The following is a 22,165-nucleotide window of genomic DNA, read 5'->3' on the forward strand; positions in this document are numbered from 1 at the left end:
ACACGTGTGTTGCTTACTTATTGCACTATAACTCCGCTCGTACTTCACAATGTGCTAGCTGTCCTATGTAATCTAAGTAGGCACTGTCTATCCTTCTGAAGATTCTGCTGCTCTATTCAGACTAATCTATTTGTTCTTAACAATCTTCCTGGCATATAAAACTTGTGTGACTTAAGAGATGAAAGAACTTGATTCCAGTTGCCTCTCAGTTCCATATGTCTTTTTAAGTGCTATGCACAAAAGCCTGTGTACACAGCATTAATCAGCTTCCATGTCACCCAGATACAGGAATCTTACTGTGGACCCTCAGAGTTAAATATTGTGGCATGCTACAGCCAACTAAGGAGTAAAACTAAGAACCTTGCTGCCCGCAGCACTCCGGAGAGCGCTATAGAGTACAGCAAGGCTTTTGTCTGACATGAAAGAACTGGGAATATTTAGAAATATCTAATATTTAGAAGCAGAAACAATCTAGCTATGTATTGGGGTAATGCCACATCTTTTTACATGTTGTACACCTCTTTATAGGTTTTGAATTAAAGGGGTTGTCCACTTTCAGTAAATAATTGATGTCATGAAAAGTTGTATAATAGTTTTCCAATATACTTTCTGTATCAGGTCCTAATGATTTCTAGATCTCTGCTTGCTGTCATTCTATCAGATTGTTCATTGTTTACTTCCTGTGGAATGAAATCTGGCCAGGGTTATGCGATGTGACACAGGTGCACCGCTCATTATAACACACAGCTCTGTGATATAATGAGCCGTGCATCTGTGTGACATCACATGACCAGGGGTATATATAACGAGCCGTGCATCTGTGTGACATCACATGACCAGGAGTTTATATAACGAGCTGTGCATCTGTGTGACATCACATGTAGTGGAAGTAAACAATGAAGTTTCTTATGTAATAGCAGCAAACAGAAATCTGGAAAACCATAAGGAATTGATACATAAAGTATATTGGAATATTGTATTTCTTTTCCTTACAAATGCAATATTATTTGCCCTTTAATCTTTTATGCTGGAGCTGATAGTTTGTACACATGGGGGCTGCTTGTGTGTGTGGGGGGGGGGTGTTAGATACCTGTGTTGTAGTTGTCACGCGGTGCACTGACTGTTGTGGGGCTATTGCTTCCTAGTGCTGTGTGTTCAGTAGAATAACCTTCTCTGTACTGTCCTATGGCATCTCTTGTGGCTCTTAGATTTTGTTGTGTGTGTGTGATCTAGCATCTAACATTTCTTCTTTCGGTGTCTGCATTGTTTTTGGTAGTTTGAATTGGCAATTTTTTTCTGTCTTCTTTTTAATCCTATAGATTAGACCTGCCTGGCATGGCGGTTTTTGATTAAAAAAATGCCAAAATAGACTTTTCAAAATTTTTACTACTTACACTACTTCCTTTTTTCACACTTTCCTTGTCTCCTCTACTTCTCTGCCTCGGGGTTTTTCCTGCACTGCTCTGCTGGTCTTAGCAGTGTAAATCTCCATTCTGCTTTCCTTCTTTTTGTTTAAGAAATAAAATCTCATGAAGAAGGGCGTTTGTCAGATTTTTAGGCTGACCCCCTTTTTTTTTCCCCGCCTCCTCTCTTGTGACCTCTTATAGGCTGATATCCATGAGGATTTTTGCAGCGTCTGCAGAAAGAGCGGACAGTTACTGATGTGCGACACATGTTCACGTGTTTACCACCTGGATTGTTTGGAGCCTCCTCTGAAATCCATTCCCAAGGGCATGTGGATATGTCCCAAATGCCAAGACCAGGTACCGTGTGATAGATACAGGAAACAACCGCGCACCCTCCCCTAGGTTTTTATTTTTTTAAGCACACCACAATGCACAAATAAAAATCGCATGGCAGATAAGAGAATTTTCCTGGAATCGGGAGAAGGTTTTATCCCAGCAGATTTACATTGTATTGTGACGTATTTTTTCATATAAATGGTATTTATTAGTCAGGTAGTTTGTTTTGGGTTGCCTTTGGTGTTTTGGCCAGGGATTATTAGTATCCATGTTGCAAGACAGAAGGGAGAAAATAGAAGAGCCGTATGAAGAACTCAATCATCCTATTAATAAACTTACATTGTTCTCTCCAGTCCCTTTACACAAAGGGGCCGGCACAGACCGGGGTGATGAGCCGGCGCAGAACTAGTAATAACGCAAAGTGATGAGAAAGATTTCCTAATATAAATGCACCAAAATTATGGATACATGTGCCAGAATTTACCCAAATTTTAGCACTAAGTGAGGGAGTAGTCATGCGTTTTCAAACACATCACAACAGCTGAGAAGCTCTTTGATTGCTTTGCTGTCAAAATTGCATTTACAAAACGCATGCGTTACAGCATTGTCAACACTTGTCAACGTATTTGTTTTGTAAACGCAATGTTGACAGCAATGTAATCGGGCAGATCTCCACTTCTGGGCACCCTCAGTAAACTAATAATTAGTGTAAAGTGTCTAAAGATGAACCTAAACTATGATGCTCCATCAAACTGGTTCATTTTGTATTAGACATTATAAGACAGAAATAGAAGGGGGGGGTTTGATGAATTTGGCATGATGTCATCGTGCAGGTTACATGATGTCATTGCGAGTGTTATATATACACACTCTTTATATGCTTTTCAGGATCTGGAAGACCAAAACATTTTTACAATTGCTATTCTGTACAGGTTGTTTTCTTGGCTTGTCTGATTATAGACTCTGAGACTCAGGATGGATTTGCTTTTTTTATATACTTTTTTTTTTCAGTTCTGGTAGTAAAACTACTATTTGAGCAAATTTGACAATTTTTATAGTTATCTGATATGAATGTGGACATACTCTAGTACCGTACGGTGTACTATCGTTGTTCCAGGATATATTGTACAACACCTTTCTGTAAGGATACATAACCAGAGATGATACAGCATTGAGGATAAAATGCAGTGAAGTAACTGGAACTTGTCAGCATAAGGATATGATAGGTGATAAATGTGTGCTCGGTGGGAGACTACCCTTCAATGCAATATACACAATTTGTTAGTCAGTGTTTTACCTCTATATTCATAAGTTTAACTTGGGAACCCAGGTTCTTCTGATGGATCGTACCCTCTGTGATCAGAAATGTATCATTTATCCTCTGGTGTTTGTGGTACGAATGTTAAATATCAGACAGGTAAAGACAATGTGATATAAAGATCAGCAGCAATGACAAATGACTTCTGCATTTTAGGGAAACATGTAACAGAAGATCAACTCGCCCTCGCCACACAATTTTGCAGGGGATACATTGGTGTTGCCTGCAAAAGCACATGACCACAGATGGATATGTGGCTACCACAGCGGTTGTTCTATTACTGAGGGTGCGCTCACACATTGTGTTTTTGGATGTGCTTTTACATGTTTCCATACATTTTGGCCCCTTTTTCTTCATTGCTGGAATTGTAGGCGGCTGTGTCCCAATGCTAACACGGCAATATTTTAAAAAAAAACCTCTTTCAAAGCAGCCAAACGCATGGTAACATGTAAAAACACATGTGTTTCTGTGATGTGCCACATGTGAACACAGCCTGACAAGGACCATCATAGACGCAGTTTAAAGCAGCTGTACCCTAGTGTTAAATCTGTTTGCTGGGCCCACAACAATCACTTATAATACTGGCGTCTAGTTATGCCATATACGTTACCTCTGCCCCCACCATAATGGGTATAGATGTTGCTAAAGATGATGCTAAACTTGGTTGTGTTATTTGTGATTAACCCAGGTCCATACTAGTGCAATGTGATCTGTGACAATGTGAGCATGAAATTCGAGTTGTCTTTATGTTATATATCATGATGCAGAGGCCCGGTTAATATCTCCATGTAATTGGGGATAATCCTTACAGCTATATCTGTCATCATTTTCCAGGAATTTCCTTTTTTTTGCAGCTGCATGATACAAATAGGTCTGAACCTCTATATCCATGGTAATAAAATAGTCACTTCTAAATCATCGAAAAGAGATGAATAATTGGGACACGTTTTATTTGTAATTGTGACGTTTGTCAGTCTGCTGTATATTGTAACCTACAACGCCCAGTTATATGTTTGAGTACTTTGATGACTTTGTGCTGCTTGTTTTATGCATTATTTTATCTTTTCTTTTCTTTTCTAGATGCTGAAAAAAGAGGAAGCAATTCCGTGGCCGGGGACGTTGGCCATTGTTCACTCATATATAGCGTATAAAGCAGGTACGTTTCATGCATTACATGGTAGAACTATCCCATCAAAGTATTGTCAAGGTTCCAGTACTAAGTATACAAATATCTAACAAATAAATGGTCAGGGCTATATGGATGCTTCTATGCTAATTTAAGTGAATAGGGTCAAATCACAACCCCCAAGGATGTTGCGATTTACATTTTTTCAGTTGGGCAATACTAGATTTTTATGTGAGTAGAAGTCGCAGCACAGTCAAGGGTTTAAATATATCCCGTTCACTTGCATTAAAAACTTTGCTTCTTTTGGTTAGGGTTTTGGGGGGTAAGAGCTCTCCTTACTGAGAATCTGCCAATTAATGCCGCTTTATAGCCATACGGAGACTTCTAGCCATTGACTCTCCATTAAGAAATTTTGGGAAAATATGCAAATACATTTTCCAGGATGGGATAAGGAAAATCATGCATCTTTTAAGTACCTTGTAAGGCCAATCCCTCAACATCACCTGGCCCTAGTCAAAAACCTCTCTCGGAGAAACCAGTTCTCTACATCATACTGAATACATCAAACCACATCGAAACAGTCTAGAGTTGGGAATTTCTTCCTCCTGGAATAGTTAGTAAGAAGTTCCAGAGCAACCAAAGCAGTCTAAGACACATTTAGCATCACTAAACTGAAGGTAGATGTCATTTGAGGGGACTGCCTTACAAAGTGTCTAAAAGAAGCATGGGTTTCCTTATCCCGTCCTGGAAAACGTATTTGCATATTTTCCCTGATTTCGGTCATGCAGCCAAAGATGATTCTCAGTACCAACAGTAAGAGCATATGAGTCCAAAACAATCAGACTGGCCATAGAACAATATGGGCTTGATAAGGCAACCATCCAATGTGTTAGGGTTCGATCTAATGGCAGAAAAATATCACTATGCTACATTTCAATACACCAAGCTTGAGAGAGTTGTTGGCCAAACATATATTCACCTTACAACTCTCTCCTCATTCCTTAATAAATATGTACTGATTATTGTATGACTTTCAGCACCCTCCCTTCCCCTATTCTCGTATTCAGTTCTTGCCTGATACTGGTAAACCAGGAGGTATACATTGTCATTCCATCTTTTGGACTCACTTGACTTATATTTTACACCGTGTACAGTACAGAAAATCTCACTGTCCCTTTATTATATTAAAGCAAAAGAAGAAGAAAAGCAAAAATTACTCAAGTGGAGCACAGACCTGAAGCAGGAGCGAGAGCAACTAGAGCAGAAAGTAAAACAACTCAGCAACTCCATAACGGTAAGTCCATAGATCATCACTACACAATGTGGGATGGATAAAGACTGGCGTGAGCTCTTGCATATGTGTGGGCCACGTATGAAGAGACTAAATCATTGTAGGAACTAGTCATTATGTATAAATAGGCGATTTGTCAGATTGAGAAAGTCTTTTTGTTATCAGATTCATGTGTGATGTAATTGGACGGCACATAATTTAAACCCAAATTGCACTTTTAATTTTATTTTTTGCTGTGCAATTGTTTTGCAGGATTTCACTGCTGAATCTTCAGCATTGAAATCAGTATTGATGTTTTTCAAACCAAATGCGTAACATAAATACTTTGTCCAGTGGAAAAATTGTTTTTTAGTAACTGAAAAAAAATCTGCTATGGAAACTTACATTTGTAATAAGCGATCATCCTAGCATTGATTGTAGCTCTAATTTTAAAGGGTTTCGTCCAACAATATAACATATACCATATCCAAAGGGTAGGTGGATAAGCTGTACATTAGTAGGGGTCTGACTGACCTCTAGAATGAGGGTCCCTCGTACTAGATCTGATAGAATGAATGGGTACTCCCTTCCATTGCTTGCAGTGTCCATCTATGCAGACACTCACGATCCACAATTTATCACCTATCCTTAGTTTCACAGATACGGTTTATTGATATCTGGTATCTCATATTTGATAGGGAGTTGGGAAACGTTCAAGGATAATGAAATGGTTAGTTATCATAATCACCTAGTTGCCATCATTTTGACAGATCTAATAGGCAGGTGGACCTGACTTCCTTCCCCCTACAAAGCTTTGTGGTCTGAAGTGGAAGCATCTCTGCAGACCCTTTATTTTACCGATTGTTATAGATTGCAGAGGTCAGATTCCAATTGATCATTGCAATGGCATCTACTACCAGTAGCATTGGTGGCATATTGGATCCGGTATTTAACCCCTTCCCGCCGCAGCCCTTTTTCGATTTTGCGTTTTCATTTTTCACTCCCCACATTCAAAAATCTGTAACTTTTTTATTTTTCCATGTACAGAGCTGTGTGACGGCTTATTTTCTGCGTAACAAATTACACTTCAAAATGGTGGTGTTTAATATTCCATGCCATGTACTGGGAAGCGGGAAAAAAATTCCAAATGCAGTGAAATTGGTAAAAAAACGCATTTGTGCCGTATTCTTGTGGGCTTGGATTTTACGGATTTCACTGTGCACCCCAAATGACAGGTCTACATTTTCTTCTTTGGGTCGGCACGATTACGGGGATACCAAATTTGTATAGGTTTTATAATGTTTTCATACATTTAAAAAAATTAAAACCTCCTGTACAAAATTTTTTGGGGGGATTTTGCCATCTTCTGGCGCTAATAACTTTTTCATACTTTAGTGTATGGAGCTGTGGGTGGTGCCGTTTTTTGCGGATTTTGATGACGTTTACAAAGTTATCATTTTTAGGACTGTACGACCTTGTGATCACTTTTTATAGAATTTAAAAAAAAAAATTTAAATGGCAAAAAAGTGCCATTTTTGACTTTGGGCGCGATTTTCCGTTACGGGGTTAATCGCAGTCAAAAAACGTTATCATATTTTGATCGTGCATTTTCGGACGCGGTGATACCTAATGTGTTTATGATTTTTACTGTTTATTTATATTTATATCAGTTCTAGGGAAAGGGGGTCGATTAGAATTTTTAGGTTTTTTTATTTATAATTTTTTTATTTTTATTGTTACTATTTTTCAGTCTGTACAATCCTATCATATACTGCCATACTACAGTATGGCAGTATATGTGGATTTTACTACTCTTACATTACAATGTGCTGACAGCACATTGTAATGAATGGGTTAACCCGAAGTAGCTTTGGGTCTTCGTGAGACCCGAAGCTACCATGGCGACGGATCGCCGCTCCCCGATGACGTCACGGGGAGCGATGATCCACGGAAAGATGGTGGCGCCCGCGCTCCGCTGTCTTTTTTAAGCCGGCGGCGATCAGCGGTAAAACCGGCACCGATCGCGGGTGTTACCGGTAAGCATTTGCTGCGATATGCAGCAAAGACTTACTGGCTATGGAGAGGGCTCGGCCCGCGAGCCCTCTTCATGTACCGGGACCCGACATGTGACGTACTATTACGTCACATGTCGGGAAGGGGTTAAGATCAAACTTGCTCAATCTTTGACTCTATCCCTCTAACATGATCTTCAATGTTTTCTAGAAATGCATGGAAATGAAGAACAGCATCTTGTCCCGGCAAAAAGACATGCACAGCTCCTTGGACAAAGTGAAACGTCTTATCCGACTCATTCAGGATATAGACCTCACCAAACCTATTAACTCAGAGGTGACCTCTAACCACAGCCAGGACTGCACCGCTACTGCCAACAGCCCCCCTCCAGAACCCAATCCAGTCACAGCCTCTTTCCCATCACCCAGCTGTGTCCAGAACTGCACCCAGGCAGAAGAGACTAAGTGACCCATTTATTGTGAGCAAGGGTACTCTTAAAAAAGATATGCCGCGTCCGAACAGTTCCTGGGAGAGACTGGACCATAACCACAGTGACTTCCCAGGGCAGAGACGTAAGCACTGGAGTTTTGCCAATCAACCTTTTGTTCTGTGTGTTCCACGTGTGAGCTGGCGCCTCCTGCCAGCACCATGCCAAGTGACAAATAGAAACAAATCTTTAACTTTACTCTCTATCTTACACCAGTGTGTGCCTGCAGCAGCCTCCGCAGCAACCATAGATATCAATCTTTATTTTTTTCTTTCTTTGCTATTTTCTTAAAAAGGTGGATGTGTGGACACGGTGGGATTCTGAGAACTCCTCCTCCTTTCTGTAAAACTTTTTATGTTGAGCTCAGTGGGGAGGGAGGGGGCAATACATTACCAGTCCAAAGACTAGGAAAAGTCTACTAAACTCAGTGTGATGTACCAAAAATAAGAAAGAAAAATGGAAAAAAAATTACAAGATCTATTCTTCTCATACGAATGCCTAGCAGCAGAAAGTGGAGGGGGAAGGATGTTTAGTCAGTATTTAAGGTTCTCTGATGAGGGCAGCGGTGTCCTCACTGATCGACATGTCTATAATATGCTGCGTTCCATAGTGGAGTATGGAAGGGAATGCCCATCCTCTGCGTCATGGTGTAGAAGTAGCTGTTTGTTTCTTTCTTTTGTTTTCATATGTGCCAGCATCTCCATACGAAATGGAAATTTGGTAATTTTACCACCAAGGTAATTATTATTATTCATTGCATTAATTTAAAAAAAAAAAAAAAATTTGCAGAAGTATTAGCAAAGCAGACTAGGTTGTGTGGGTTTTGGGTACACCTCAATGGAACACAAGTTGTGTGTAGTCTCCCATCAATGACACTACCAATGGCACAACACGTTCCTTTAGTTATAGTGGGCAGCCAATAGAATACAGAGAGAGTCTGTGAGTACCTGAGGGTAGGGTGTTTTTTGTTATTTTACTTTTTGGGTTTTTTTTTCCCTCCCTGCTTTGTGTGAAATCAGGAGGCCCAGGTACAAACTATTACAAACATGTCTTCCTATTGTCGGCAGAGAGGTGAAATAAGACATCTCTGTGCACAGTTATTTGAGTTCATACACGTGGCACGGGGTTTTTAATATGAATTTCTGGCGGCCTAGGGATGCTGCAATGCTTCATTGCAATCCATTCTGATGGATACGGCCTCCCTTATTTATGTACATCAAGTATATGGCTTACACATTGGTCAGATATCCAAATGACCACCTTAGAAGGGAACCCATCCTGGTGACACAATTCAGTACAATTCTCCTTGTCAGTGCTTAGTAGGTGAGCAGAGCTGCCCTTCTCATAGGCGATCGAGTGTGATTTGTGGGACCACCCCATTAAAGGAACACTAAACTCCGAAATGGATGATACAATTTGACAAGCAATGTAGCCGCCTACATTGTGCCTACATAGTCTGCATCATAGATAGACATTCTTGTAGAAATCCTGCAGGCTACACAGGGTTAGTCCCCTGCCCCATATTTGACAAAGAACTACTAAGTATGTGGGGGGGGGATACTGGGTGGGCAAATTGGAATTTAGTTTTCTTTATTTTCTCAGAATTTTGTGTGTTTAGAGTTTCTTTTAGGGCCAAGTACTTGCAGCTAGCAGTAACTGGAATAGAGGCAGACGCTGCCATCCTCTTAGGGAGGCTCGGGAGATGCTACCTACAGGTATTTTATCGATTTATCTCTATATATGATCAAATTTGGGCTCCTTCTCATCCACTGTTACCATAGGAGCTGAAACAGATCGTTTTTGTATGACAGTAGCTCATACATAGGTAGTTTCACTTTTCTGTGCACTGATCTGCACTTCTGTCCTACTCTGTAGAAGCTCCTGAGCTTGGGAAACGCATAAATGTGAACCTGCTGGTCACCTGCCAACACAAATTCAGAGTTCTGTGAGTTCTACCTTTCATATAATTTAGCTATAGACTTGTGTCAGGACATATACAGAGAGTATTTCTGTAATCCAGCTCCTACACCCCTCAAAATCCAGAAAAGTAGATAGTTACGAAGATAAATCTAAGGTCCAGGTAGCTCCCCCTGGTGGTGGCTTTAGGCCGTCATGATTTTTATGCTTTTTAAATCGAGAACTTGGAGCTCTTTGCTTTGAAAAATTTGTCTCCAGACCCTAAAATCCCTGATCTATTGTTATAATAGACTTTAGAGAATATAATTGATGCTTTATCATTGGCATGAAATATCAGTATCAAATGAATGGGGGTACCTCTTCAAGCCAGTCTGCCGATCAGATAGTTGAAGGGGCTGCAATGCACAGACGAGCGTTGTGGCCTTGTTTATTACTAGGCACAGCGCCATACATGATGCAGTGGCTGCTCGTGGAACTACACACATCTCTCTCCTATTCACTTAAATCTGACAGAGATGCGGTTAACAAAACCAGTACAACATATACGGCACACTGAGGAACACAAAATAGTGGGGGGTACAGGGGGTAGGACCTACACTAATCTGATATGAGCGGGCTACCTTAAAAACCGAGCATCAGGATTATACTGGAAAACCCATTAAATTATCTATTAAAAGTAGTAAATCAGATTCCTAGTATTTCTCTCCCAAAATTAAAAATGTGGTATCTCCCTCCCTAAAAGTTAGTTAAAAGCCGATTGGATGTTGCAATGAACCAATTCATCAGATAATCCCACTAATTCCTTGGTGATCACGTGGGGTCTCCATTACTACTATATAAGATAAATTCCTCTGCACCTCTCGCCCTCCCAGTATGTTGATGTGTAGGGTACGTTGTACACATTAATGCTGTGAAACCTTCTACATCATTAGTAAAACGGTAACATCAGGTGGGGATCACTTTTCGCAGTCCAGGTAATAGATTGTGTCCTGACCACGGTGGTAGAGATTGGTGGCCACGTGTGAGGGGATTCATCCCTGGCCAACATAGTGCATAATAGTCCAAATTTTCATTGCATTTGCACCCATTGAACCCATTACACTACTGTATGCACCGATGAGGGATCACATCTCCTTATATATATATATATATATATATATGTCAGTAGTCGACTTTACTTCTCCTTTATCCTTGTCCAGTTAGAAAAGTCTCCCCCCCCCCCCCAAAAAAAGAACATATGCAGTGAGCACGGTCCAAAGTGCCTTATTGCATTACCCTATCATTGCGGGTGTCTCTGTGCATGTATAGATAAGAAATAGGAATCATTGTGCATTGTTCACACAGCCAGGGGAGTGACTGGGCCTCCATTCCCGGTGCATCTAGCAAATAGAGGAGGAGCTACTTTAACATGGCTTTTTTAAAAATTAATTTTATAATATTATTTTTTAGTACGGGTGTTGGATGTCACATGTACACGATGTAGATGTGCTCACAGAAGGGTGAAGTCCAATATAAATCGGTATGAACATCTGGCTTGTTAAAGGGACACCAAACGCTGAAGCGCGGGGGCTTCTCTGTATGGGCAGGGCCTGTGGTCTCCATTGCTGTGAGATAGTGTACGGCTAGGTCACACATACAGCTGTCTGCATAAGGCGTCTAGTGTGCGGGACAGTAGCTAGACCCCGATCTACATGAGATGGTCACTAGGTTTGGCTTACTGTATATACACAGTATATAGGCCAAAATGACCGCCTTGGCTTCTGTCTTTGCCATGACTGGTTTTATTGATCTGAATTCAAATGGATCCCAATAAGTTATAATGGGATCTTTTTAATGTTTACTTATGCGATATGGAAATACCAGCATGTTTTGGTATTTTAGTGTCCCTATCATGTGTACCCAGTGCAAGCTGCCATTTTCTTACCCAGCCCAATATGCAATGACTGTCTCCACCCAAAATCATCTCCTTGAACAAAACTAGCTGTTTAGGGTATAAATATCCCATGTACATGTGTGACATCCTTTTGAACCATATCATATGTTTATGGGGTTTATCCCCCCCCCTTCCCCCCTTTCACAGGTTTCGGGCAGTTGAGGGGCGGTGGTGACCTCCGGTGGCAGCCCTGCCTTATTACACCTCTCTAGGATGTGTCGGCCCTTGGTCGTAGCTTCTCTTAATGCAGTGTTAAAGGGGCAGTTATCCTCTGTCCTCTTTCCTTCCCAATAATAAATTTAAGGGCTTTTTATGGATCATTTTTTAAATTTTTTTTTTCCCCTTAGTCCCAAATTGAGAGGACTCGTCCCCGTGCGTCAGTGATCCAGAACCAAGCAGAGGTATCCCCCTCCCTACAGTACCTTCTAAACTCAGTCCCCCATCACATTACACTTTGGGTCTCCTTGTCCTTGTTTACATTGCATTAAGCCCCCCACATCCTATTTTTTATTTTTATTTTTTTTATTTCTGTTCTCAGCCTAGGAGCAATAGTTATGAATAATAATACAGAAAACTTCCAGATAGTGTCTGGTATATGTAATACTCACACACTCTGCTCTGTGAGGAAGCTCTCACATCTCTTGTGCTGCATTTTAGGGATTAAAACAAAAAAATACTAATAATGATGATGATGATAAAAATAATCTGTCAAATGTCGATATCATAATTAAAAACAAATATTGTAACATACCTTTTTTCTATAGGAAAAAAATGTATAATTAAGTTTTCGTATAAAATTGAGAGGCGTTCCTTATCTATTGTAATGGGAACTTTTTTTATGTTTGTTTTTTTTTTTGTTTTTATTTTTAAATATACATTATATATTTTTTTTTTCCAGGCCCAATGGTAGTGAACTGCAAATACTCTGCCTTCTCTGTAAAATTGGAAGTCTGTGTTTTTCAGTTTTGGTAAAACTGTGCTTAGAGTTTAGGGAACTGGTAGGGTCGGGGGTGGGAGGGGGCCGAACACAGAGCGTCTGATCAATTTGTATCTATTTATTTTAACATTTTTATTAAATAAAACTGAATGAAAAAAGGCGGCGTCATTGTTTCTGTGTATCCCGAGCCTCCACCTCCTGACGGCATTGTGAGACCGTGTACATGTCCGATGGTTAATATTGTTTTATGATGTCTTCTGTTTATTGCTCCCATCTTGACACTTAGAGGCTACGTGGTATTTTCCTATCGGAGGAAGGTGACCGCTGCCATCAGTGATTGGCTGAGAGGTAATAGCGTTGGGCGTGAGCGACACATCTGTGATGTGAGTATCATTGCATCTATGTCAATCAATAGGACCCTTCACTCATTTCAATTCCTTGCATTTATTAGGTGGCACATGACTAATTCATTATTCTTCTCTCTAGCTCACATCGTTCCTGGACAATCATTGCTGTGACTTTTAACACTCAATGGACCCCATTTATTAAAAGTGAAGCAAACTGCACTGCTCGGTGACCCAAAGAGCCTAAACTGAGTGAACCAGTCTTTTTTTCTGGTGCACTCAGTTTAACGGGCGGGCGCCACAGTTATGTTGGACTTCACACATAAATATGGAGGCCGGTGCGAATATGTATTGTGTTGCAGAGGACATAGTGCAGCCGCAATACAATACTGGTGCAAACACTTCATAAATACATGTGCAAGCAGTATGTAGATGTATGTGCAGTCCACACCAGAATGCTGTAGCAGATTGCTCGATAAATATTGACCAATGTGTTTGTTAGACTTTCTAGTGTCAGGTGGGTGGTCCTGGTCTAGAGAAGAATGCCTGGGACCGCCCACCTGACACTAGAAATTCTAAGCCTCATATCGGATACCAAAACCACTTATACGGATTGTTTAACAATGAAGAATGTTGCAATGTGAAAAGGGTTGGTTTCCTGTTATTAGTAGTTGTGTCTAATTTGACACTTTTTAGCCGCTGTGATAAATGTGATGTACGAGAGACGTCTAAATAATGCGGCATTTTCCCGCATTATAAAAAGTGGAGCACGATGCTGCAAAATCTCTTCACTTAACAGACGTATTCTTAACATTCACTGGGAAATATCTTGTAAATGAGTCGCTGCTCATGGAGATGTCCCATTACATGGTAGTAGTCTATACGATCGGGCAGGGGGTATGGAGAGAGGAGAGAGTGTTATGGAGTAGCTTCTCTTCTTCATAATAACTAGACCTGCAGAAAGCAAGTCATATGACATGTCAGGCCGTGCTAGACCAGATACTTTATATATTGAGAACATGCATGTATTAGATTTGTTATGATTCTCTGATCACAAAGAGTAAGGCTGGGTTCTCATCACGTTCTTCTATATACGTTCAGCTCCCCATGGATGCGCTGACATATACTGGCAGACTGAGGCATAGTTGTCTCCATTTGACCACTATACGTCGCATCAGGTGACGTATATGGCAAAAACCCTAATGAGAACCTATCCTAAGATCATGTAGAGGATTCTGCCCCAGAGACCAGCCCCACGATATCTGTGGAGGGTCGCTGTGAGTGTATGAAGCTTCTTTGCAGACTTTGATGTTAAAAGGTAACCTGTATAACCCAGACTTTTAAATCCACAGTTTTTGTTTTGTTTTTTTAGCCATTGCTTGTGTATACTTATTGAATAAACCTGGACAGATGTCTTAAGACCCTCTTATACACGTGGACACTTGTCTTATCCAAGACCCCACTATCAGTGTTTACTAACCGACCCAACCCTCCTGGACTCCGACCTCTCCTGCTCTGTATATTCAATCTCTTGCCAAATACATCTCAGAAACATCTCCAGAATCTGGTGTGTTAGAGGTTTCCATTGTAAGAAATAGGCAATTGTCACTCTGATTCACTCTCAACTAGATTACTGCAACTCTGGTCTTCCACTCACTAAACTCTCTCCTTTCCAATCTACCATTTTCCTTGAAAATATGTCTCTCCCCTCCCCCCCCCCCCCCAAAAAAAAGACTTAGTACAATATTTTTGCACGCTTACAAATATAAGACGTCCCCTGAAGAGAAGACCTAGCGCCAGTCATTGCTATAGCTCCCGCCTCCCCATACATTAGTATTAGTAGATCATTTAGATACTGCAAGAGGTCGTGACATGGGTGTGAATTCATAGGATGAAAGCACAATAAATGCTTTTTTTGTTTTGCTCAGTTAATTCTTGTACATCAAAAAACAATCCTCTGAAAATGAGACCCAGCACGCCTTTAGGAGCAAAAATGAATACGAGACAGTGGGGCACATTTACTTACCCGTGCCTTGTGCGATCCCCGTTGTGCATTGTCCGACGATCATGGACTCCGGCACGATTCACTACAATCGTGCACCCGATATCCTGCATGTGTCACTTCCCTGCTCAGGTCCGCCGGAGCTCACCTTCTTCTTCCTGGTGCATGTAAGTGCGTTGGATGCACACAAATGCAAATGTTTAATCCCGTGCTCAGTCCGAATCCGACGGATCATCTAAAGGTCCGCCCCATGATTGTGTAGCGTGAAAGCCGGTGTGTTTGTGCCAAAATCCGATCTCGTGTGCCACAATCCCCTTTTAAATGCGGCACAAAACGGTAATCAACGGAATATCCGACGTTTGTGCGGTCCGCAGACCCTTAGTAAATGAGCCCCACTGTCTTATTTTTGGGGAAACTGTATTCTTAATGCAGCAGCCAGGCTAGTCTTTCAGACCAAACGCTACACGGATTCTCCAGTCTGTGCCCATTTCCTTCTGAACACAGTTTAAAATAATCATCCTCATCCACAAAGCTCTGCATGATGCTCCACCCACCTACCTCTCCTCTCTCATCTCAATCTATCGCCCTTCCCGTGCTCTGTGATCTCCCAGTGATGTTAGATTATACTCTCCCTTAATTCAAACCTCCCACTCACGTCTCCAGGACTTCTCCCGAGCTGCACCAATTCTCTGGAATGCCCTGACCCGGACTAATACAAATGTGCTCTTAAAACCCATCTCTTTAGGCTCCTATCAGACTCCATAACCACATGCAACTTTGGCTCTCTTTACTCCTTGGACTTTGTATATAAGATGCTGATGACTGGTTCAAGCAGCAGCATCTTTATTTATCAAATTATTTTTATTCCATTCCCTTGTAAAGAATGGCCGGACAATTATACGAGCTCTTATAACTCTGATGTCACCCCCTCATCCTCATGGACTGTAAGCTCTTGTGATCAGGGCCCTCACTCCTATTGTTCCGTATGACTATTAATACTCTGTAATGTCTTATGTTATTTGTATATGTCCCATAATCTGTAAAGCGCTACGGAATAGGATGGTTCTATATAAATATGATGCACATTTGATGAGAAGACTGCAGAGCTAACAGCTGCGCCATCACCTGCTTACCACCAGAGGGCGCTGTGCTACCACTAAGTGCATCCCCTCTCCTCAGCAAGTGTCCTAAAGTCTGCAGCATCAACTCTTATGGAGTCGCTGAGTCACAAGTGTCTGAAGCAAAATAATCCTATGGTAATAATATGTTTTTGTATTACTAAAATTTACGTAATATGTAGCTTTGTGCATTCACAATAATTACATGTAATCTGCAACCTCCAGCTGATGCCAAGTCTGCAGCCTGGTCATGCTGAGAGTTGTAGTGCACCCACTGGAAATGCACAAGTTACATCTTATCCTTATTATTTATTCAGACAGTGATTTATTGTACAGATCTGCACCGACCAGAAGTGTCCTCACCGCATCTGCCTCCTGGAGCAGCGCAACTACTAGAGGTAATGTTTTATCTTCTGTACAAATCTTCAGAACTCTACATGAAAAAAATATTTCCTCTTTATTTAGTCATTGGGTGATGGCACACTGTACACTTGGCATTGGTTCACTAAATGTTAACATTGATGACTCGTCCTTAGCGTAGGTCGCCAATATTAGGTTGGTAGGAGCCCATCAATTAGGGGGAACTACTGCTCACCCAGCACATTGCCGCACGTTGTATAGTGGCAGTGCTTGGCATTACAGACCCAATCACTTCAATAGCACTGAAAAACAAATGACGTTTATTGTGCCATTTAGCTGGAATTTTTCTTTAACCCCTTAAGGACACGGCCCTTTTTTTTTTTTCCCTTAATTTTTCACTTCCCACTTTCAAAAATATAAAATTTTGCTGTACGAGGGCTTATTCTCTGTGTGTAACAATTTGCATTTCATAGTGAAGGTATTTAATTCAGAATGCAGAAGTAAAATCTCAGAAAAAAAATGTCCTTTTCTTTTGCGCTTGGTTTTTAAAGCTTTTACTGTGCGCCCCACATAACGCCTCGACTTTATTCTATGGGGACAGCAGATTGTATTTTACTAGTTTTTCATTTTTGATTTTTTTTATAATACATTTCTACTTCTACATGTGGGGGATAACAAATGAATACAGGTTTTAATGCATTTTTTTTTATTTAATTTTTTTTTTCGTACACAAGGTTTTATGTTTCGCCGTCTTCTAACGCCAATTACTTTCTCATACTTCGCTGTATGGAGCTGTACGAGGTGTCATTCTTTTTGTGAGATGACTGTATGTTTTATTTCCATTTTGGGGACCGTACGGCCTTTTGATCACTTTATTACATAATTTTATATATTGCAAAATTACGAAAAAATGGCGTTTCATGGGATAGCCATTTTTGTATCTTGATTGAGCTGACATTTTGGCCCAACATGTTTATGATTTTGTTTATTTTTATCAGTGCTAGGGGAAGGGGGTGATTTAACTATTTTTTTATTATTTTTTCAGACCCCCAGAGTACTTTAACCCTAGGTTGTTTGATCCTACTACACTGCTATACTACAGTATTTTATATGGGGACAGATACTGGACACATGGATAATTGTAGGGTCCATATTAAGTAAACAATGTTCAAGGGAATTATTTGTATAGCGGATGGAAACCTGGGACCCGCTCCCATGGGTGCACATAAAGAGGCCTCTGTGATTGGTTCAGTCAATCACCTAAACTGCTTAACCATCACCCCTATAGCGCTGTCAGAAACTGCTGACACTTTCCCTTTAAATAAAAGTGCAATGTGTTCTGACCAGTCACAAGATACAAGTCTGTAACGAGACTGGTGGAGATTTGGCTCCGAGTGGTTAAATTCCTCAAGGGATAATACACTAAGACGTAGAAGAGGGTAAAGTCCTGACCCTGCATTAACCCCTTGTACTCTGAACATGTATATAACCATAAAGCATAGGAAAGAAATTAAGAAATCATACAGAATTTTATTGGCATAGGGTTTTCTTTTTTTTTTTTTTTTTTTAGAAAAAAAAAAAAAAAGAATCAAGTATCAGACAGGAATCCCGTCCCGGCTGTGCTCCGTGTCTCTGGATATCAGTCATAAATAAATAAAATATATAGTATTGGAAAAATCCGAGCCGGAGCAGTGGTCAAAGAATCCAGTGAACAGGACTAGACGGCGGCTGTGATCGTCTCCAGAGAGAAATATAAAAATATCCACAAGTCTGGAAAGAGGCACAATGATCCCTACGAAAAATGCAGGTGACCCTCTTCAGTAAGGCAGTGGAGCCCGGGATATGCTACAGGCACAGAGTGATCCAATGCACCGGAGCGCTGTAGGACTCGTACAAGGTCCGATTGGATTGAAGGTCACCGGTTCCTCTCGGCTGCGATGTACTTGAGAGCGGCAGATCCGTATCTCCGGGACAAGTCCTGATGAAATTCTTCTTTCAGCGTCTGTACACAAAGCCGATAGTTTTCACTAGAGCGGAACTTGGAGATATCGAAGCTGGGAGCGTGAGGCATGTGGATGATGAAGGCGTTAGGAAGGACAACCAGCTCATAGCCCTGGGGACAGAGGAAGAACACAGCAGCGGGTCACAAGCAGGACATGGACAGCCTCTCATTGCCTATGCTCTATTTAGGATAGATATAGTAATGTACATAGATGTAATCTGCCCCACTCATATCATAAGTGGCCAAGTGTGCATGTATACGACAAACCATCCCAGCATAACACCCCCCCCCAGGAGGTGTCCTGCAGACAGAACTATGATGCTGTAACTCTGGGTCAGTACTGGAGCTCTCCCAAAGAAGGCAACTACTAGTAACAGAGAATGGAGAAACGTCCGTACCTTGGCATCCAGCTCCATGATATGAGACACTTTGTTCCAGCCAAATCCCAGGAATCGCTCGTCATACTCTGGACAGTCTCGCCGGACAACTACATAAGGTTCAAAGTTTGGTGCCCAGTCCACACGGTATGAAGTGGTCGCTATTCTCCACTTGGCATAGTTAGTTGGCGCATGTCCCTTCTCCCATACATGGTATCTAGGAGAGATCACAAATCATAAGGAGACGTGAAGTTACACAGCAATACTAAGCGCAGGGGATAGGAGGACACACTGCCCCCTGCTGGTGTGGTGATGTGGCTGGTCATGGTATTGGACAGTGGTTGCGAACCTATGGCACGGGTGCCAGAGGCGGCACTCAGAGCCCTTTTCGTGGGCACCCAGGCCATTGCCCCAGCAGTTCTAAGCAACTTAAAAGATGCAGCTTTCAGTAATATTTTGATACTTCCTTCTCTACTTGGGACTGTAGGAAGAGGGGGAATGTGTAGTCAGGGCTGAATTATTTTTGGAGGACCTCCTGCCGGCCCCATGATTCTCTGTGTACAGAGAAACACTGGAAAGAAGTGAAGTAAATTTTCCATCTTTCTACTGTGTTGCTGTCCTCAGGAGGCCAATATGATTGCAAGTTGTTGAACATGGAGCAATACGTTACTGATTTAATTTTTTGTTGGCACCTCGTGATAAATAAGGGGGGTTTTGGGTTGCAGTTTGGGCACTTGGCTGCTAAAAGGTTCACCATCACTGGTATAGGACAGTCATCCGTATTAGTGATAGAACACACTGCCCCCTGCTGGTGTGGTGATGTGGGGAGACATGGCATAGGACAGTCACCCCTAGTAGTGATAGGAGGACACACTGCCCCCTGCTGGTGTGATGATGTGGGGAGACATGGCATAGGACAGTAACCACTAGCAGTGATAGGAGGACACAATGCCCCATGCTGATGTGGTGGCCACGGTATAGGACAGTCGGGCACCCCTAATAGTGATAGGAGGACACACTGCCCCCTGCTGGTGTGATGGTGTGGGGGCCACGGTATAGGACAGTGATCCCTATTAGTGATAGGAGGACATACTGCCCCCTGCTGGAGTGATGATGTGGCGGGTCATGGTATAGGAGAGGCACCCCTAGCAGTGATAGGAGGACACAATGCCCCCTGCTGGTGTGATGGTGTGGGGGCCATGGTATAGGACAGTGAACCCTATTAGTGATAGGAGGACACACTGCCCCCCTGCTGGTGTGATGATGTGGGGACCATGGTATAGGACAGTGATCCCTATTAGTGATAGGAGGACACACTGCCCCCTGCTGGTGTGATGGTGTGGGGGCCATGGTATAGGACAGTGATCCCTATTAGTGATAGGAGGACACACTGCCCCCTGCTGGTGTGGGAGTCCTCAGATGTGTCCTGTCATGGCCGTGGCTTTACGTACAGGATGATGCTCCCCACACACTGTAAGAATTCCCTGGAATATCTCTCCCAGATTACTTCACATCCCCAATCACCAGTCACTAGATTTATCACCGATCCAGGAGCAGCTTCACCAACCTCCGAGTGTGCAGGGTCTATAGACCCAGAGGTGACCATACAGAACCTGCATCCCATCTTGTATCCAGGGTGGAGGCGCCACCAGGGTTCTAGAGCCTCCCCTCTATTGTACAGTTTTCCAATAAACCTCTCCTTTCTCTCTAATATTATAATCACTTCCATGTATCCTCATCACAGTCACAGAGAGAGTTTTATTCCAACAACTCCTTCACCAGACATTTCCAAACTTACCGGAAGGTGTAGAGTGCCCCCATATCCAGCATGGAGAGCAGCTCTGCTTTGGATTTGGGAAAGGTTAGACGGTAACGCAGAGTTTCAAAGGCCGGGACTATCAGAGCTTTTGGGGTTTTGGCCATGTTTTCCTGTACGATGGATTTCCTAAGGATAAAGAAACACAATGATGTCCAGAGAAAGGAGCCAAATGCAGAGGACGGAGTCACAATGGACTGCAGTAACTACATGAGTCTGACCCAAAATACTGACCTACCATTAGTATGCAAGTATACAATACTCTGAGGGTCTCTTCAGCGCCATCTATAGGCTGGGCATCAATGTAATTTTGGTCTCAGACAGTACTCTGAATGCCAGGCAGCTCCCGTATTAAAGGGGTTGTCCGTTTTGAGAGTCTGGTAACATTTAACGGGGTATTCTGGCTTTAAACTGGAATACCCCCATATGGTATCCAGTGACCAGTCCATAGGAGATAAACACGTGGCTGTACACTTCTACTACTTGGTCCCTATGACCACAGATTATGGATCTGTTTGGGACTCACCTCAAGCTGTCGTACAGTCCATACATGGGCAGGAAGTCTATGTCAGACAGGAACACGTACGGCGTCTGTGCGTTCCTCAGGGCCACATTTCGCAGGAGGTTCACCGGGTAGAGCTGCCCTTCTTTATAGACTACGTGGTAGCCAATGTTAGTCCGAGACTGTAAAACCTCAGAGGCTTGTGCGTAACGTAAGAACTGCTGAGCTTCTGCGTCCGACAGATACAGGGCCAGGCTGACCGGACCCTCCCAATGTCTGCAAATCAGCTCCAGCATCTGCAGCCGGTCCATAGACAGCTGCGCCACCAGAGTCACATCCGTAGGGTCCTCTGCTAACGTCTTCTGCGGGAGAAAGGAGAGGTGGACACGGTGCGACGCAAGACGTTCCCTGCGGAAGTCATAGCAGACGTCCTCCTCGTCCAGTTCTTCCAGGGCCTCCTGAAGAGAAACACTGAACAGTGAGGATGTAGCAGTGCCGAGGGGGTTGTTATAGAATGATGGATAAATAAAAAATATTGCTATATATTGAAGGCAGCTGTACTGCGTTAATGTCTTGTCTATGGGTATAAGCCATTGACCCTGCTCTCACCTCCTGCTCTTTGTCGCTGGGACAGCCAATCAGCTCTCTGCGCAGGAGGCTCCCGTCATACTCGAGAAACGTGAGATAGAGCGTCCGGAACAATTCCACATGTTTGTTCTTGACGCGGAGTTTGTGTGGGGAATTCCAGTGAATCACCTGCAGGCGCGAAAGAAATACATATTAAGTACAATCCATTAGGGGCCATTGTTATCCAGTGATGCCACAGGACTGATCGTGCCAGAAGGCGTAATATACCTTTAAATCAGCGCTAACACTAGTCCTTTGTTAGGAAGGAGGCAGC

General features: G+C 42.3%; 2 protein-coding genes across 7 annotated transcripts in view; one reads left to right on the forward strand and one right to left on the reverse strand.

Moving 5' to 3' along the window:
- The window catches only part of PHF21A (PHD finger protein 21A), a 71,188-nt gene extending 58,678 nt beyond the window's left edge, over positions 1 to 12,510 (forward strand). For 5 of the 6 annotated variants that reach the window (XM_072118816.1, XM_072118813.1, XM_072118817.1 and 2 more), the window contains exons 14-17: positions 1,608 to 1,763; positions 4,141 to 4,216; positions 5,377 to 5,480; positions 7,680 to 12,510. In XM_072118816.1, coding sequence (XP_071974917.1) covers positions 1,608 to 1,763; positions 4,141 to 4,216; positions 5,377 to 5,480; positions 7,680 to 7,937 — 594 coding nt within the window. In that variant the 3' untranslated portion in view covers positions 7,938 to 12,510. The remainder of the gene's footprint in view (positions 1 to 1,607; positions 1,764 to 4,140; positions 4,217 to 5,376; positions 5,481 to 7,679) is intronic. The other variant, XM_072118818.1, reaches the window with a different exon arrangement.
- A 5,481-nt stretch (positions 12,511 to 17,991) lies between these two features.
- Positions 17,992 to 22,165, reverse strand: part of LARGE2 (LARGE xylosyl- and glucuronyltransferase 2) — a 35,612-nt gene continuing 31,438 nt past the window's right edge. Inside the window, exons 11-15 of the mRNA XM_072118820.1 lie at positions 21,874 to 22,020; positions 21,289 to 21,722; positions 20,745 to 20,891; positions 18,968 to 19,163; positions 17,992 to 18,680 (exon numbers count right to left, since the gene is read on the reverse strand). Of these exons, the coding sequence (XP_071974921.1) occupies positions 18,483 to 18,680; positions 18,968 to 19,163; positions 20,745 to 20,891; positions 21,289 to 21,722; positions 21,874 to 22,020 (1,122 nt within the window). The 3' untranslated portion in view covers positions 17,992 to 18,482. The remainder of the gene's footprint in view (positions 18,681 to 18,967; positions 19,164 to 20,744; positions 20,892 to 21,288; positions 21,723 to 21,873; positions 22,021 to 22,165) is intronic.

The sequence above is a fragment of the Engystomops pustulosus genome, chromosome 7, assembly GCF_040894005.1.
Source record: "Engystomops pustulosus chromosome 7, aEngPut4.maternal, whole genome shotgun sequence".
Taxonomy (NCBI): Eukaryota; Metazoa; Chordata; class Amphibia; order Anura; family Leptodactylidae; genus Engystomops; species Engystomops pustulosus.